Source organism: Neomonachus schauinslandi, chromosome 10, assembly GCF_002201575.2.
Source record: "Neomonachus schauinslandi chromosome 10, ASM220157v2, whole genome shotgun sequence".
In the NCBI taxonomy this organism is placed as follows: domain Eukaryota; kingdom Metazoa; phylum Chordata; class Mammalia; order Carnivora; family Phocidae; genus Neomonachus; species Neomonachus schauinslandi.
Window position 1 is genome coordinate 115532538 of NC_058412.1, and position 16097 is coordinate 115548634.

General features: G+C 54.1%; 1 protein-coding gene across 2 annotated transcripts in view; it reads left to right on the forward strand.

Moving 5' to 3' along the window:
• Nucleotides 1-16097, forward strand: part of EPB41L1 (erythrocyte membrane protein band 4.1 like 1) — a 104537-nt gene that overhangs the window by 70814 nt on the left and 17626 nt on the right. Inside the window, exons 13-15 of one of the 2 annotated variants that reach the window (XM_044918899.1) lie at nt 894-929; nt 3275-3457; nt 14258-14668. In XM_044918899.1, coding sequence (XP_044774834.1) covers nt 894-929; nt 3275-3457; nt 14258-14668 — 630 coding nt within the window. The remainder of the gene's footprint in view (nt 1-893; nt 930-3274; nt 3458-14257; nt 14669-16097) is intronic. The other variant, XM_021689264.2, reaches the window with a different exon arrangement.

Consider the following 16097-nt stretch of genomic DNA (forward strand, 5'->3'; position numbering starts at 1 on the left):
CTTTCTCATACCCTCTGACCTGGGATCAGGAGGCTGATTCTGGATCTAGCCTCGGCCTTGGCCTTGAGGTGTTCCCAGCTGTGGGGGAGCACCCTCGTTATGGGATGCACCATGGGAAGGACCTTGCCCAATACCTCAGTATCCCCTGGTGGTGGGTGGTAGGCATGCTGCCCACCCTGCACCCATCCCCTCTTTTTGTCCTGCTTCCCCACAGGGGCACTCTGTCCCCTAGAGGACTCCAGCCTCCTCTTGCCCACTCTTAATTTGCCCCTTTGACTGTGATCTTCATCCGCATGGCCCCCTTCCTCCCCAGAGCATGACAGGGTGTCCCTGTGGGTCCTCACAAGGATGAGGTTCGGGTGTGTCCCCTCCTGCTGTCCCACGCATTGCCCACATACCTGTGCACACATCATGAGGGCACACGTGGCCTCAGACTAGCATGCATTCACTCACAGCTGTAGGCCCCTCTTAGAGTAGGGGCATGCATCCAGATGTGCAGGCGGCATGCACGCTCACAGCCGTGGGTGCACACGGGTGTAGCATGGCTCCGTCAGGCGGTTGCAGCTGGGCGCACAGGCCCCTGAACACACATGCTGACCGCAGAGGCGTGAATACCCAGAGCCCTCAAGTCCCTTCTACTGAGTGTGACTGCCTGCTGTGCCGCCAGTCCCCCGGCCCGCTTCTTCACCTCCCCGGGCCAGCTCCCTGCCTCCCACCCTGCCCCTTCTGGCTACCTCACTGCCCCACGGGTGGTCCACCAGCTTCCCTGGCCTCTGTTCCCTGGGAGAGAGCCCTCTGGGCTACCTGCTGCACCGTACTGGGCCATGCGGTGCCTCTAATCTGTTTGCTCTACTGACCCTGCTGGTTCCTTCCCTCCTCCTGCATCTCGCTAGCTGGAGCAGGAAACCACGCCGAGACACAAGCAGGAGGTACTGCATGGGACCCATCACGACTTACCCAGCCATTCAGATCCCCAGCTCATTTGTCACCATCCCATAGTCCACCCCAGGCCCATGTCCTGGCACCGTCTCAGCTTCAGCCTTGCCTCTGCTCTCGGCCCTACTCCTCCTCCCCTATGACCCCTCCTCGCCGCCCCCCACCCTCACTCCCCCCACCCCCATCTATCCAGCTCCCTGCTCAGACCCCACCCCCTAGCCAACTCGTTCCCCCTGCCCTCCTCCCCCCTCCCTCCCTCTAACCAGCTTCCCATTCTGCCTCTTCCCACCACCCCATGCTTGCTTCCCAACTGCTGACCATCCCACCTGTGTCCATCAGCTCTTCCAGGCCATTCCATGCTTTTATTGGTCTTATCTCCCCTGCCCCCACCTAAACCCTTCCTTAGACTCATCTCCTCCCCGCACCACCGTTTGGTCATGCCTCCACCTCATCTGTGTCCTCTCTGCCCTCACCCCAAGCTTCTTTTTGTATCTACGGGCAACCGATGTGGGAGTGGGCGTGGGGGGCAGGGAGGAACCTCGGAATGCTTCTGCCTCTTCCAGCACACTGCTGTCCCTCGGGGCCTGCTGCTCAAGCTCTGCAAGGAGAGCCTCTTCTCCTTTTCTCCTCCCTCTCCTTCCTCCTCTCCCTGCTGGCTTCTCTCAACTTAACTTCTCTGCCTTAACGATTTCTTCCCTTTCACACAGTCCCCAACTCTTCCTCTGAACCTTCACTGCCTCGCGGGTCTGTTGTTGGGCCTGAGGGAAAGGACCAGGGGCTGGGGCCTAAGGGCTTGGCCTTGGCCCATCACGTGAGCTGGGTTTCAGCCTGACTCTTTGAGGGTCATGGGTAAGCCCCCTTGGGCCCCAGTCCCCCAACTGCACAGCAAGACATTTGGACTAGGTTTCCCCAAAGCCCTTAACCCTAATCAAGGATCCCAGGGTTCCACTGCTCCCTCTCGCCTCCGGGAACGCCGTGTGCACACAGGGGCAGCGTGGCAGGATCAGGCTAGAAGGTCACAAGCCACATCTTGGGTCCATTGCAGCTCATACCCACCCCCTTGTGCAAACTCTATCAGTTTGACTTCTCAGACATTGTTCTAAGGCCGTCCAGCTCAGGAGGGGATATAGGAAGTACAGACAGATGTCTGGAGGGAAAGCAGAAGCCTCAGTGGCATCAATCTCCTCCCCGAGGTAATGCACACGTCAGTCATGGCGGTAACAGGTAAGCCCAGGGGAAGATCTCAGCCTTGTCCAAGAGCAAGCTTGCCTTCCAGGTAGATCTTCCAGAATCTGCCGATTTGACTTCATAATAAGTGGAGATGGTCCACTTCTTGTCCTGAACTGAGTTGACAAGAATCCTCAAACAGCCTTGCAGATAAAGGTGCTTGAACTAACAGCCCACCCGCCCTACCCTACCCGTAAGACCTCGAGGCAGATTACTCTCTCATGCTGCACTGGCTCAAGCTCAGACTTGGCGGTTTAACGGCAGACACACCCCTGACTGCAGCTCTCCCCAGCTCAGGTCTTGTGCCCAGCCCTGGGACTTAGCTCTCTTCTTCCCAGTCTCCGTTTCTCCTGCCCTCCTGAATGCCCCGCAGCACCATCTTTTCTCTGTCTGGCCATATCTCACTCTGTTTGCTCTTGAGGAGTTGGTATCTGCAAGGTAACTGCAAGACCCTGGGTGATTAGGAAGGGTAGTGGCTCACAGTAGAGGATGCAGAACACTGTCTTTTCATGGCTCCTGTGTGGGAGCAGGGCTCATTTTTCTGGGTGTCCCTGGCTTTAGTATCTGAGCAGCTCACCTGTCAGGCTGAGAGGGGTCTAGGCTGGGGATCCTGCTAAGCACAGCGGTCCAAGTCTTGGCCAGAGGAAGGGACCAGGGCCCTGGAGGCCAGGGAGTGGGCCAGAGCAGCCCAGTGAACAGGGTTGGCCAGTTCTCACTGTGCCTCGGTTGTAACCAAAAGGAAGTCACCTCCATGCCCAGGTGAGACTGGGCGCACAGCACCAGTGGGAACTCACCTAGTCTTCGGGGATCTGGGTTGCCTTGGGTGTTCTGAGGCCGGAAGCCAGGCAGGGGGAAAGAAAAGGTGGTGCTTGACCAGAAGCCTCCTCTTCTTAATCTTAAGTGCTTTTTGCTCCTCTGTTTAATCTTAAGTGCTTCATGTACCTGTTGGGGCTAATCATCTCTGCGCCCTTGGCTCATGGGGTGCTGTGAGGGTGAGATGGAGTCATGGATGGGAATCACCTTGCTGATGTAGGGCAGCAGTGGCCACGGTTACCATCCCCTGCTCAGAGCCGTTCCTCTAACACCCGCTGCCCTCTCCATCCACCCCTAGTTCTTAGACAAGCCAGAGGATGTCTTGCTCAAGCACCAGGCCAGCATCAACGAGCTCAAGAGGACCCTGAAGGAACCCAACAGCAAACTGATCCACCGGGACCGAGACTGGGAGCGGGAGCGCAGGCTGCCCTCCTCTCCTGCCTCCCCCTCCCCCAAGGGCACCCCTGAGAAAGTCAACGAGGTAGGTCTCACCCTGAACCCCTCAACAGGGGCTTTGGGTAAAGAGGGTCGGGAAAGTTGCTCTGCACCAACTTATACTCATCCTCCACACCTGTATGCCTCCCCCAGTTGCTGCATGAGGTGATGATGGGGATGGGGTGGGGGGCGGTGGTGCGTTAGGCTGGGAAAGACAAATTCACTATATCTTGGAATCCTTCTGGCCCCAGGGACCACCTTGAAAAACTCAAAAGACTTACCGTGGCTTGGTGTATTCCCCGGAGTATAATGGGAAAAGGGTGTTTATTAGACAAGCCCCATGTCAGACCAACAGAATCAGAATATTTGGAGATAGAGCCTTGGAATCAGCATTTTAAACAAGTGCCCTGGGGATTCTCATGCCCCCTAAACTTTGAGAATCCCAGCAGTTGCATCCAGTAACCAGATCCTTTAGTGCCGATTGTGAAAACACAGATGGGTGGCGTGTGTGTGTGTGAGGGGGTGTTCCCTCCTGGAAGGATCCTCGGAGCCCACTAGAGGGGAACAGATCCTCCAAGAAAATTAGACCCAAGCGTCTTGCTTCAGAAAAGGATCCCACACCCACATGCCTTTCAGAGTGGAAAGCATGGGATATTTTCTCAAATGAAAAAGAGATAAAGATAGGATTTTGAGAATTCCTGTACTTATAATCCCAAGCTATTATTTTTAGCACTGCTAAATCTTGGCAGTATTTACCCCCATTTATACTTAGGTGTTTTCTCTCTAGCACTGCTGCTTACTTGTCTCAAACCCAGCTGATCTAGACTTATACCACCTGGGTTTGAATTCTGGCTCTGATTCCTGCTGGCTGGATGACTCTGGGCTTATTACTTAATCTCTCTGAGCTTCCATTAGGCAGAGATAATAAAAGTACCTACCTCATAGGAAAGTTGTGAGGATCCAGGGAGATCAAGCATAGAGGGACTGGTAGAGTACCTAGATGCTCAATAGGAGTTAATTATTGTTTCATTTTGAGAGTCCTGGGATTCATACAGAAGGTTATTTTCAAATCAGAACCATTTTTTTCTTTTTTAAAGATTTTATTTATTTGAGAGAGAAGGAGAGAGAGAGAGCATGAGCAGGGGGAAGGAGCAAAGGGAGAGGGACAAGCAGACTCGACGCTGAGCAGGGAGCCCGATGTGGGACTCGATCCCACGATCCTGAGATCATGACCTGAGCCAAAATCATGAGTCAGATGCTCAACCAACTGAGTCACCCAGGTGCCCCCCCCCAGAACCCCTTTTAAAGTTGGAAGGACCCTCAGAACCTACTTGACTTAAGCTCATCACTTTACAGATGAGGCACTGAGGCCCAGAATGGGAACATACTTGTTCAGTGTCATAGCTGATAAAAGAGGGGCCAGAACCTGCTTTTCTTGTGTCCTGGCCATTGTATTTGCTGTTAAATCACAGCTGCTGGGAGCAAGACCAAATCATGGGAAGACCAGGATAGAGTCAACTGTGTATGTACTGTCCTCCCATGCTTTGAAATTTGGTGATGCAGTTGTAACCTACTAAGTGAACATTTGATTGAATCCGTTCTCCCCATGGCCTCGACATGCCGGATAACAGGGCCTCGTCCAGTGAGGATGCTGTGGTAGTTTCCTGGCTGGTGATTCACGAAATGCGGGATGCTTTGAGGGCCTTTAAGTCCAGTGCTATGGAAGGAGGGCAAATCTGCAGCTACTGAGAGCCTCTGTGGTCACCCCTGGTACCCTGGGCTGGGCCATGGGGGCTGGTCTAGTGATCCAGGTACAGGCCCCACTCCTCTGGCCCTGAGAGTCTTGACCAGAGTGGCCTGGCAGTGGCTGAGGAGGAATGCAGAGGCTTTGAAAGGGTGGGACTCCAGCAGAGCAGGGCAGGATGAACCCCGGGGAGCTGGCTGCAGAGCTTCCGGGTGGCTCAGGGCCCCGTGGCTTGGGAATGTGCCCCACCTGCTGGTCATAGCTGGAACTGCTAGAAGATGGGTCTTACTCAGAGGTGGGTCTGTTCCAACCCTTGCCCCTCACTGATGCCCCAGGAAGTGTAGTCCACTGCTGGAAAGAATTCTGGTCCAGGAGCTCACCTTGGAGCTATGGACCATTTAACTGGGTTCCAGGCCCCACTGGCATTTAGAGGCCCTTGAAGATTTGGGAGATGAGGAGAAGCTGTAGACAAGGCCTGGACTGGGTTCTTGGGTGAGTGATATCACCTCTCTGAGCCTTGCTGCCTAGTCAGCCCATCTAAAGGGGGACCAGAATTGCCATTCCATGGGGTTGCTGAGAAGGCTGAGTGAAATAATGGGTATAAAAGCACTTTATATGAACTAGAAAGTGCTGTACAGTCATGGGGCCATTGCCTATCGTGACTGGAATCCCTGATTGGACTTTTTGGGGGCTGTCCTGCAGGGCTGTGTCATCAGAGGTCCTAGTGGCTTCCTCATATATTGTTGGGCCTCATCTGGGCCAAGGGGAAAACAGTGGGAACTTAAAATAGGGACTCCAAACTTTATTTTTTTAAATATTTTATTTATTTACTTGAGATACAGAGAGAGAGAGAGAGAGCATGAGCAGGGGGAGAGGCAGAGGGAGAGGGAGAAGCGGGCTCCCCGCTGAGCCAGGAGCCCGATGTGGGGCTCGATCTCAGGACCCTGGGATCATGACCTGAGCCGAAGGCAGACACCTAACCGACTGAGCCACCCAGGCGCCTGGGACTCCAAACTTTAAAGAAAAGTTCCCATTTGCCAAACCCAGGCTTTCATTTCAAAGAGGACTTTTTGAAGGGCTAAGAGCCAAACTGCAGGATTGAACCATTGCCTAAACCAAAGACACCCAGGGCAGACTTGGAATCGGAGTCTGGATGGTATGGCTCCTCGGCCTCTTGATTGGGAGCCTCTTGAAGGAAAGTGGTATGTTTCCGCATCCCTCTTGAGTGAGGGCAGGGAGCAAAGGGTCCGAAGGCACGGTGCTGGCTGGCAGCTGACCGTGGGCCTCCCTCCCTTAAAGGGCCACAAGGGGCAGCTCTTCTCTCTCTCGCCCCACTGGCCTGACCTAAGCCACAAACTCTAAGGGTGTGGGTTTTACAAAGCTGGGCTATTTACGGGCTCTGTGTGTGTGTCTCTCCTGCTTCCTCTCTCTCCCTTTCTTCCTGTCTCTGTCTCTCCTTCCCTTCCTCCCTCTTCCCTTTCCTCTGGCCCTGGGCCTCCCCTGCAGTCCCGGAGGACCCAGGACACCTCTCCGCAGGACTTGGCACCAGAGCCTGGGACGGCCACAGGCTGGGAAGTGTTCACTCAGAAAAGCCTCGCAGCGTCTCCTGAGGTTACTGTCGGCACTTCCCCGCCCACACACAGCCACCCTAATGGTCTCAAGAAACCCCTTTCTCTGGGGTGAGGGGGGTGGACCAGGCTCTGCCATGCAGGTGGGAGCAGTGGGTAGCCCTTGTGTCCCCATGCTGTGACAAATGATTGTCCCAATCCCAGGGATCCATAAAGGGCCGGCCCCTCCCTCATCCATTGTTTCTCAGGAATCAGGACTGAGATCATATTCTGGAAAGACGGGACAGTTTGACTCTGGCTCTGGCTTCAAAGGGGAAGCTGAAACGATCTCCTTCTCTTGGGCCCTGACTTCAGAGGCAGGTTCTGACATCTAAACTTGAGATCAGGGGTCATGGCACCTAATGCCTTCTGCCCTGGGGTCTTTTTGCTGTTCAGAAGCCTGAGTGAGATCTAACAGTGGCTATGTAGGGGATGGCCCCGCATTCATCCTCCATCTTCATCTTCTCTAAGCTCCTCTTGACAGGCAGGCGAAAGCGGGCATCTTGCTCCAGGGAGCTTCCTTGGGGTTAAAGAGATGTTGGCCAGGCAAGTGTTCTAATGAGGAAGGCATTACTTCTGCACCCAGGACTGCAGCCGGTGGAGGGCTCTTGGGACTTGCTGTGTCCTGCTAGACCTAGAATCCGGGCCCAAGGATGGAGGGCTGCATCTCCCTCTGTGCCAACAGCTCAGAGGCTGTCAGGATTAGAAGGTACTGACCTACCATCTGGGTGGAACGTCCAGAGATCTGACCCTCCCCTTAATGCATAGTATGTATGAGGGCATCTCCCTTTTTCAGTTCCCATGGAAAAATTTTCTAGCTGCTGAAAATGTGCTGAAACTGTACAAGACATGAGTCAGCTACATGACTGGTAAAACAGAAGTCACAGTTCTACTCTGAATTTTTCTTCAGTGTAAAACTAAAAACAACTACCAGCACAGGAGTCAGTAGCTTCCCAAGGTTAGGGAAATAGTGATGACCTGGAGCACAGAGATGCTCCTAGAGCAAAGGACAGGTGCCCATACTCCGGGGGGCAGGGATGGAGGGCGACAGGCGCCCTTCATCAGCATCCCTGCAAATTGTCCATCCAGCCCCTTCCACAGAGGGCGCTCTTGCCATTCTTCACAGCAGACCATTTTGGCTTCCGTCACCTGTTGGGAAGGTTTCATATTGAATTAAAATCTGCCCTTCTGGATTACCTGTCTGTGGGCCTCGCTGTGCCCGCTGCTGCCCAGAGTTCTGCTGGGCATCCTCCTCCAGAGTTCAGCACCTCCCCACCCCCTGAACACTCCTCCTTTCTTCAGAGGTTTCTCCCAGGGTGTGGTTTCTAGAGGGCTCCTTGTCCTGCATCCCCTCCTCTGGTTGTCTTCTGTAAAGAGCAGGGCCCAAAGTGTGACCCAGAGCCCCAGGTGGGGACCGAACAGCCCAGAGTCAGCAGAACCGCCTGGCTGGAGATTTTCTCCTTTTGGTGGGTTGCGTGGGAACAGAGCTGGTGGGCGTCCTCCTCCAGCCTCCGCTCCTTGCTGCAGTACCTCCAGCTGCTAGCAGGGGGCGCTCTGAGCAGGCACTGAAGGTTTCCCATCCTGTAATAGGGTCAGGACGACTTTCAGACCAGCCCCCAGGGCCAGGCGCAGCCCCACCAGTGCCTTGGTGCTAACGAAGTTTTCTCTCTTTTGTTCAGTCTTTTTTTCTCATCAGGATGTTCACTTGTTAAAAGTAGAGCCTCTTCTTCCCTCACCGCACACTCTGTGATCTGTGCAAGTCACCATTGCTCTGCAAACCTCAGTTTCCCCTTTGGAAATAAGGGCAATAGTACCTGTTTCACAGGTTGCCATTTGGATTAAACCTAATAACTTTAGACAAAGGGCTGGCATTGTCTGGCACAAATTAACTAAATATAAGTACATGTTTCCTTTCTTTCTATACTGTGCTAGTTCCCACCCCACTCAGCCTAATTTCTAAGCTTCTAGTTTCTAGAAACTAGTTTCTAGTTAGACTTGGGGCAAGAATGTTCCAGAAGGGGTCTCATTGACCATCTTTGGCCCTCATTGCCAGACTCATGATATCAGCACAAGCTGAAACGGGAGCCTTAGAAGAGAATAGAAGAGAAAAGAGACCTGGCTTCTATAGGCTCTCGAAGCACTTCTCGCTGGGATGGTTCAGTGGTGGTGTTCTGAGCCTTAGCAACCTAAAGTAAAATCCCAGAAACCTACGCCTGGGCCTTCCACCTTCCTCTTATCTCTCTTACCTGTTGGCAGGATTCTTTCAGTGAGGTTTGATGCCCTGAAAACCATGAAGATTTTGCTAACATGGATTGAGGCAGTGGACGTAAGAGAGTTTACAGCCTCCCTGAACCTTCAGAATCCTTCACATCTTATAGGATCTGACAGACATCTCACCAAGTCATAACCGGAATCAGAGCGCATCTCTCCCCTCCTGTGGGGAGCAGTTTCTGACACATCTCTCATGGAGGCACTTCCCAGAACTTGGAGTCAGAGACTGGATTCTAGACCTGCCTTTGCCCCCAGCTCCCTCTCTGACCTTGGACATGGTGCTTACATTTTCGAGGCCTCAGTTTCCACATCTGTGCCATAGGGGGCTGGAGTCAGAGCAGGGATTTCAAAGGAGGACGGTACCTTGGCACTGGGGCAGCTGAGGCCTCCGACTTCAACACGGCAGCCTGTCTCTGGCTTACATACTGGACTTCCATTGAGGTTTTATGTGAAGAAAGCATTCTGTGGCAGCAGTATGAATGCCAATGGCCTTCTGGCTTTTTTTTTTTTTTTTTTTTTTTTACAATTCTGAAGTCCATCATTCGCTCCTAAGTGTTGCTTAAAGGACTGTAGAAGAGATGGAGGGCTGTTTTGTCGACAGCTTGACAGTGCTACGCTCTTATTGGTGCTTTTGACCAGTGATGATACTTGGGTCTTTAGATTTTTTCCTTCCATGATGTCTTCTGGTCAGTCCTTTTCTACTCTTTCTGTGGATTTTGTCAGAATTCTCCAAGAATAGGCCTTGGTATTCTTTTCTTTGGGAATGAACCCTACAAAATTCAAGCTGTTCAGGCCACTGTGGTGACTGGCACTGATCTCTTCAGCTGAGCATTTGGCATTTTTCATTCTCATCTCTTTCCTTCCCAGAAACTCTTGCAGAGAAGTCAGATTTCAGGCTGTGGCTCATGGAACTTAATTCAATGCTTCCCCTCTTGACTTAGATTGCAGTTGGGATCCATAGTCTATAGGTTGTGAGGTAAGTCAGCAAGGATCTCAGGCACTCTTTTGCTGACTATACCATGAACTAACTTGACCGTAGGGAAGTCACTGACCTTCTCCAAGTCTCAGTTTACCCATTTGCACAATGAGGAACTTGGACTAGAGGATGTCTTAGGAGTTCTTTATGCTCTAACATTCAAAGATTCCACGTGATGTAAGTTACTTTCCCCTCTGACAGTGGCAATTGTATTATTAAAAGAGAAAGAGGAAGAGTCCTGGCCCATCCATGGATGTCCATTGTTCCATGATTCACATGGGGAGGGCGTGAGACCCCCATCCTATTTTACCAACTTGGGGTAGTGGTTGAGGGGAGTCGGTAAATAATTTGTTGGGTGCCTTGATGGGAAGGGGAGCCTTGATGAGGCTGACTGGCATTGTCATGCCTTCTCTCCCCCAGCCAGTTCTGGGGGACATGCTGACCTTTTGGTGGTAGATTGGTCCCTTCTTGCAGAGGAAAAAAAGTGACCCGTTCTTCAGGTGCGTGATATTTCATGTTAACTCTTCTTGCTCCAATTGAAACACAGGGTTCAGAGCATTGGGTATTTATAGAAAGAGAGTACACTAGGCCAGAAGAACTCAGCCTCCTAAAAGTGACCACCACTCAGCAGGAAGAAAGTAAGGCAGGCCTCGCAGATATCCTTGCTGATGGCAGACTCTCCAAGGTAGACGTCCTGGTGGACAAGTTCAAAGTCGAAGTGGCCACAGAAGAAATAGTGGGAGTTAGAAGAGCAAAGACCCAGCACCAAGGAAGAATGATTGCAAGCCCTGAAGACTTTGAGTCAATGTGGGAGGAGGGCTCCTGGGTCAGGAAAGGCCCAGAAGGGGCTTCTCTTGCTGCAGGCTGCACACTGGCAGGAAACCTTGAGGGCTCCCAGTTGAGAGTGGGCACTGGGGAGGCCACCATCAAGAAGCGCTGGATCTCAGGTGGTCAGCTGGAGGGCCAGATGGAGCTGAGGAGGGAGCTGGAGGAGTGCCAGACTTGGGGAAGACCTGCTGCCTCGGGGACCAGGCTAGCAGAGGCCAATGTCCCTTCTCCAGCCTCCGACAAGGGAGGACTCCAGTCATTTCTGCTGGACCCAGCCCAGTCGGAAGCCAGAGCTGACTCGAGTGATGAAATCAAACCTTCCTTTGCAGAGAGGAGCTTCTATTTGAACTATGGAGAGAAAGATTCTGAAGACCCCTTCCTCCCTCCACCTCTGGAGGAGAGGGAAGAGCATGTGGATGCCCTTCCTGTTGACGAGACCAGGCTGGAGCGCTCAGAGAGGCTCTCCGAGAGCTCTGTGCTCACTTCCTCAGACCCACAGGGCCCTGCTGCAGCTTCCAGCAGGAGCGAGAACAAAGAGGGTGATGGCCACACGGCCTCCTTAGAGGAAGGGGCACGGTCCCCCAAGGACCACGGAAGACCAGATGGCCCAGAGGCCTTTGTTGAGCAGCTTCGTAAGGGACCTTCTCCAGGGCAGACATTTGCTGAGGACTGGGAAGAAGCTGGGCGGGGGGTGGAAGGAGAATTTAGCCACCCAGCATGCAACCTAGGCACAGAGGAAGAGGCCCCCAAGGGTGGAGATTTGATGGAAAGGGCTGAGAAAAGTCCCCCAGCAGGATGGCAGAACCACTCAGCTCACAGAGGAGGGGGCATGCGCCCAGACCTCCCAGCCTGCACCCTTCCATGGACCACCCCTCCTAATGATGTCAGGAAGCCAACCAAGCCAGACAGAGGCAACTTCCTGCACCAAGACGGGAGACTGGTGCACATCCAAACAGGAGAACCTGCGATGGAGGACAGAAAGGCCTCAGTGTTTCTTCAGATGGACATGATCGCCCCCCTCCCAGCTTCCCCTGGTCCCTTTCAAGCTCAGGCAGCTCCAGAGGAAACTTCTCCAAGCCCAGCCCCTCGTGGGTCAGGGGAGCCTCCACAGCTTGGGGATCCTTTTGGAGAACAGTCCCCTGTGTTTCTCAAACATGCCCATCCTTTTAAAGGGAGGCCAGAGCCCAAGGACCGAGTAGGACCATCTGTGACCCCAGACGGAGGTGAGCGCCGGGCACCTCCCGTTGCCAGCAGAAAGCCCAGAATTGTCTCTGAAGGAGCCGAGGGGGCTGTACCCCTGGGGTTGGTGTTCCCTTCAGGGAAGCAAAAGGAGATGACCTCTTTCCAGGCTGGGGGCCAAGAGGGCTCCCTGGAAGATATTAGCAAGACCTCAGTGGCCAACAAAATTCGGATCTTTGAGACCCATGGAGCTGAAACTCGCCGAGCGAGTCAAGGTGAAACAAGGGCCCTCATGAGCGAGTTGTCTTCAGAGGCCTCTGTGGGTCAGGTAGAGCAACAGCGGAATAAGCTTCTGGACCTGGGCTTCGTCCAACTCCAGCCCCCAGGGGACTTTGCTGGCCCCAAGGCCACCCATTCCTCAGTGACATCGCCGGCGCCCAGATACTTCAGGGAGGGCATTGCTACCACACCCCCCCGGGAAGAATGCACGGACCTCGAGCTCATGTCCCCCGATTCGGGCTGCGAAACTGCGCTGGAGGAAACCACCGGGGGCACTGGCCACGTGAGCCCCCGCCCCCACCGCTGCCCCTCCCCCGCTGGGGGAGCCGACCGCATGCTCCGTAGCTCTGTAGAAGCATGTTTCAGGGGCCCCTCGTCATCACTGCGATCAGAGGCTGCTTGTCCATTCCTATGAGTTCTCTTCCCTACACAGGCCCGGGGATAGCCCAGGCGGAATGACGGGTTCATCTGCTTGGCCCCTGTTAGCTTAGCCACAGAGACCCTCGGCTTTTGGTGTGACCTGGCGCCCAGTGGGTCGCACCGCCCCAGTGGAGAAGGTGGCATCACCGCCAGCCGACTACATACTTGCTTTGCCTTGCTGCCCCCACCTGCTGGGCTCCTACCTGTTTTGCTTGGCTTGTCCAATGATCTTCCTTCATCTTTTCCCTTCCCTGGTTCTCCCGCCTTGGGGAAGCTGACAGGCCAGAGGTTTCCATCCTTCGCTTCTGGTTCCCTCTTGGTCCCACTGCCAAGTTCCTTTCTGCCTCCTTAAGACTAACTATCTTCTCTAATCCAGAACAAATCCGGAGATGCGGTCAGGGAAGACAAGCCCATCACCAGCTTAGCAGCAAACCCCCCTGCAAAAGGGGGGCGCCTGAGATCCGCCAGCCCCTCGGGCCCTCAGGTCTCTGCAGCCCCCCGGTGCCCGGATGCCCCGGTCGTCTTTACCTGGCCAGGGTGCATCGCTGCCTTCAACTCCCACCTGTGCTGGCAGCTCTGTGGCGGCTCAACTCTCGCTTGTCTGGAATGTGCCCTCACACCTCTCAACCTTCCAGAAACTGGCTAAAATGGAAGCTAAGTTTAGCAAGTGAATCTCTTAAGTGCACTGAATCTCTAGAACCCGAAGCCAACTACTTAAAAAAAAATATTTGGTGGGTGTTAGATTGGGCTTTAAAAAGACTGTCATGGAACAGCCAAAAATGTGCATGTGGTGTTTAATCCCCGACAGGCCAGTTGAGAGGTATGTATGTGGGACAAGACGTGCTGGTTCCCCTCCAGCAGTTCCTTGGCCTGCCGTTGTCAATTACACTGATGGGACTAGGATCTCTACTCGGTGGCCTGCCTGCCCGCCCCTCCTGGAGCTCAGGGCTGAACTGATGTAGCCCCTGGCTCCCAGGAATTAACCCATATTGTTCCTCCCCCTAGACGATACTGTCCCCTCCCACAGAGACTCAGTGGAATTGACAAACCACGTTGGCTTCCTCTTTGTTTCTCAAAGCTCTTGGCTCCAGCCTCCCTGCCTTCCCATCCCGGGTTTCCCTAAATCCCTGGGTCTCCCCTCCCTGGTTTCTGTCTCTCGATGCCCACCTGCACGGGTGGGCCTGGGTCCGGGCTCCCATCCCTGCCTTGCACACAATGCCGCTTCTGATAAGCTCCCAGTTCCAGACCTTGGATGGGGCTTCCTGTCCAGAACCAACTGGCGGGATGTTTGCTTTGTACTTGCTTTGGCCATCAGCGGGAGACCCTCGGAAAGGAGCGTTCCCCACTCTTGAGAACTTTGCGGGTTTTTCAAGCTTGTTGTCACGTCAAGGAACCTTTCCGGGAGTGTTTTTCATATCCTGACCTGCTCTTCTATTTGAGACACTGAAACGGCCCAAGGTTTCTTCTCTCATTCACCATCTTGCTTTCTCTCTCTCTTCCCACCCCACACCCCCGTTCCTTTGATTTTTTATCTGGCCATAGAGAGCAGGGCTAAGGGAGGGCTCAGAGGAGAAGGTCAAACCGCCTCGTCCCAGGGCCCCAGAGAGTGACACGGGAGACGAGGACCAGGACCAGGAGAGGGATGCGGTGTTCCTGAAGGACAACCACCTGGCCATTGAGCGCAAGTGCTCCAGCATCACGGTCAGCTCCACGTCCAGCCTGGAGGCTGAGGTTGACTTCACGGTCATTGGTGACTACCATGGTGGCGCCTTCGAAGACTTCTCCCGCAGCCTGCCTGAGCTCGACCGAGACAAAAGCGACTCAGAGACCGAGGGCCTGGTGTTCTCCCGGGATCTCAACAAGGGGGGCCTCAGCCAGGAAGACGAGCCTGGGGGCATCGAGGATAGCCCGGATCGAGGGGCCTGCGCCACCCCAGATATGCCCCAGTTTGAGGTATAGTGGAGCATCCTGGAGACCTGGGCCCTGCGGGCACTGCATGTTCGGAGGTCCCCGGGCCATCTGTGAGAAGACCAAGCCGCCAGCCTGCAGCCCAGAGCCCCTCAGCCTGAAGCTCTGTCTCGTGTTGCATGACTGCCCCTCGCAGAAAGCATGGTTCTGTGCTCGCATGTTTGCCATCTTGGTTCACCCCTGACATGCACTCCTTGGCGTTTCAACCCTGTGACCCCATCGCTTGCCTGAGGTCAAGTGATGCCAGGCGATCTGGTCTTACTCGCCTCCTCTCCCTGTGTTGCATGGCGCCTGCAGGGAGCATGTGCTTGTGGACTCGCCTGCGGCCTGGCCTGAAAGTCGATGGTTCTTCCTGATCCTGGCCCGGCTCCTGTGCCTGGGGCCTGGGCTTCCTGGGGGAAGGGGCAGCAGTCTAAACCCATCTGGCCCCGGGGTGTCGGGGTAGCAGCAGAAACTCCTAGAGAGGAAGAGACATCATCACTGAGGGGGACACCGGGATCGACTGTGTCTGGGTCCCTCTGCTTTGTGTCCTTCCTTCAGAGGGTCTTTGTCCTGTGATTCCTTCGCCCTCTCATCTCTCGCAGCCCCTGCCTACCTCCCAGCACACTCTCCTCTCTCCCATGTTCCAGGCTTTGAAATGTGAGCTCATCTGCTCTGGGCATCCACTCCATGCTGTACCCTCTGGGTGGAAAGTTTTGCTTCCCTTTCTCTGCTTTGCAAACTTGTCATGTTCCAGGACCAAGTTCAGATATCACTTCCCTAGCAAATGCTTTCCTGACCACCTTGCGCAGAAGTGTTGCTCCCTCCACAGCCCCCTTGCTCTGGAATGTTTCTGCTCCCCCGCATCATCCTAGGTAGTCAGGTCAGTGGCTGCCAGGCCCGCTGTCCCCCCCGGGGGCAGCTCCTCTAAGCCTGCACATGCCAGGCATTAATAGATGACTAACTGGATGAATGGCTAGATCTCACAGTTACAGTAATCTATAAGAATCCCTCTCACTACCCTCCCAACCAGATGGCAAGCTATTTCCGTCATTCATTCCGCTCACATATGCTAATAGCCACATGAACTGACCTTGCTGGAGGAGTCTGAAGAAACTGATCATTTAACCGGAGACTTCTAGACTAGAGGTTGAAAACCGGTGGCCCCAGGCCAGATCTGGCTAGCAGATGTGTTTTCTTTGACCTTGATTGAAAAATTGGGATGTGGAATATAAAATCCATAGGTGTTTTTTTTTCTTTATTGTTAAAAAAATCAGATGATCCAAGTCATTCAGAGGCCATGGCCACCGTTGGCCAAACCTGAGTGGAACCCTTGTGTTCTCCTGTTCACCCCAGTCCTCAGCCCGCTGCACCCCTTTACATCTCCTGCCTGCCCCCACCCCCCATCGGCCCCCAGGTGTGTGACTCCTGTTCT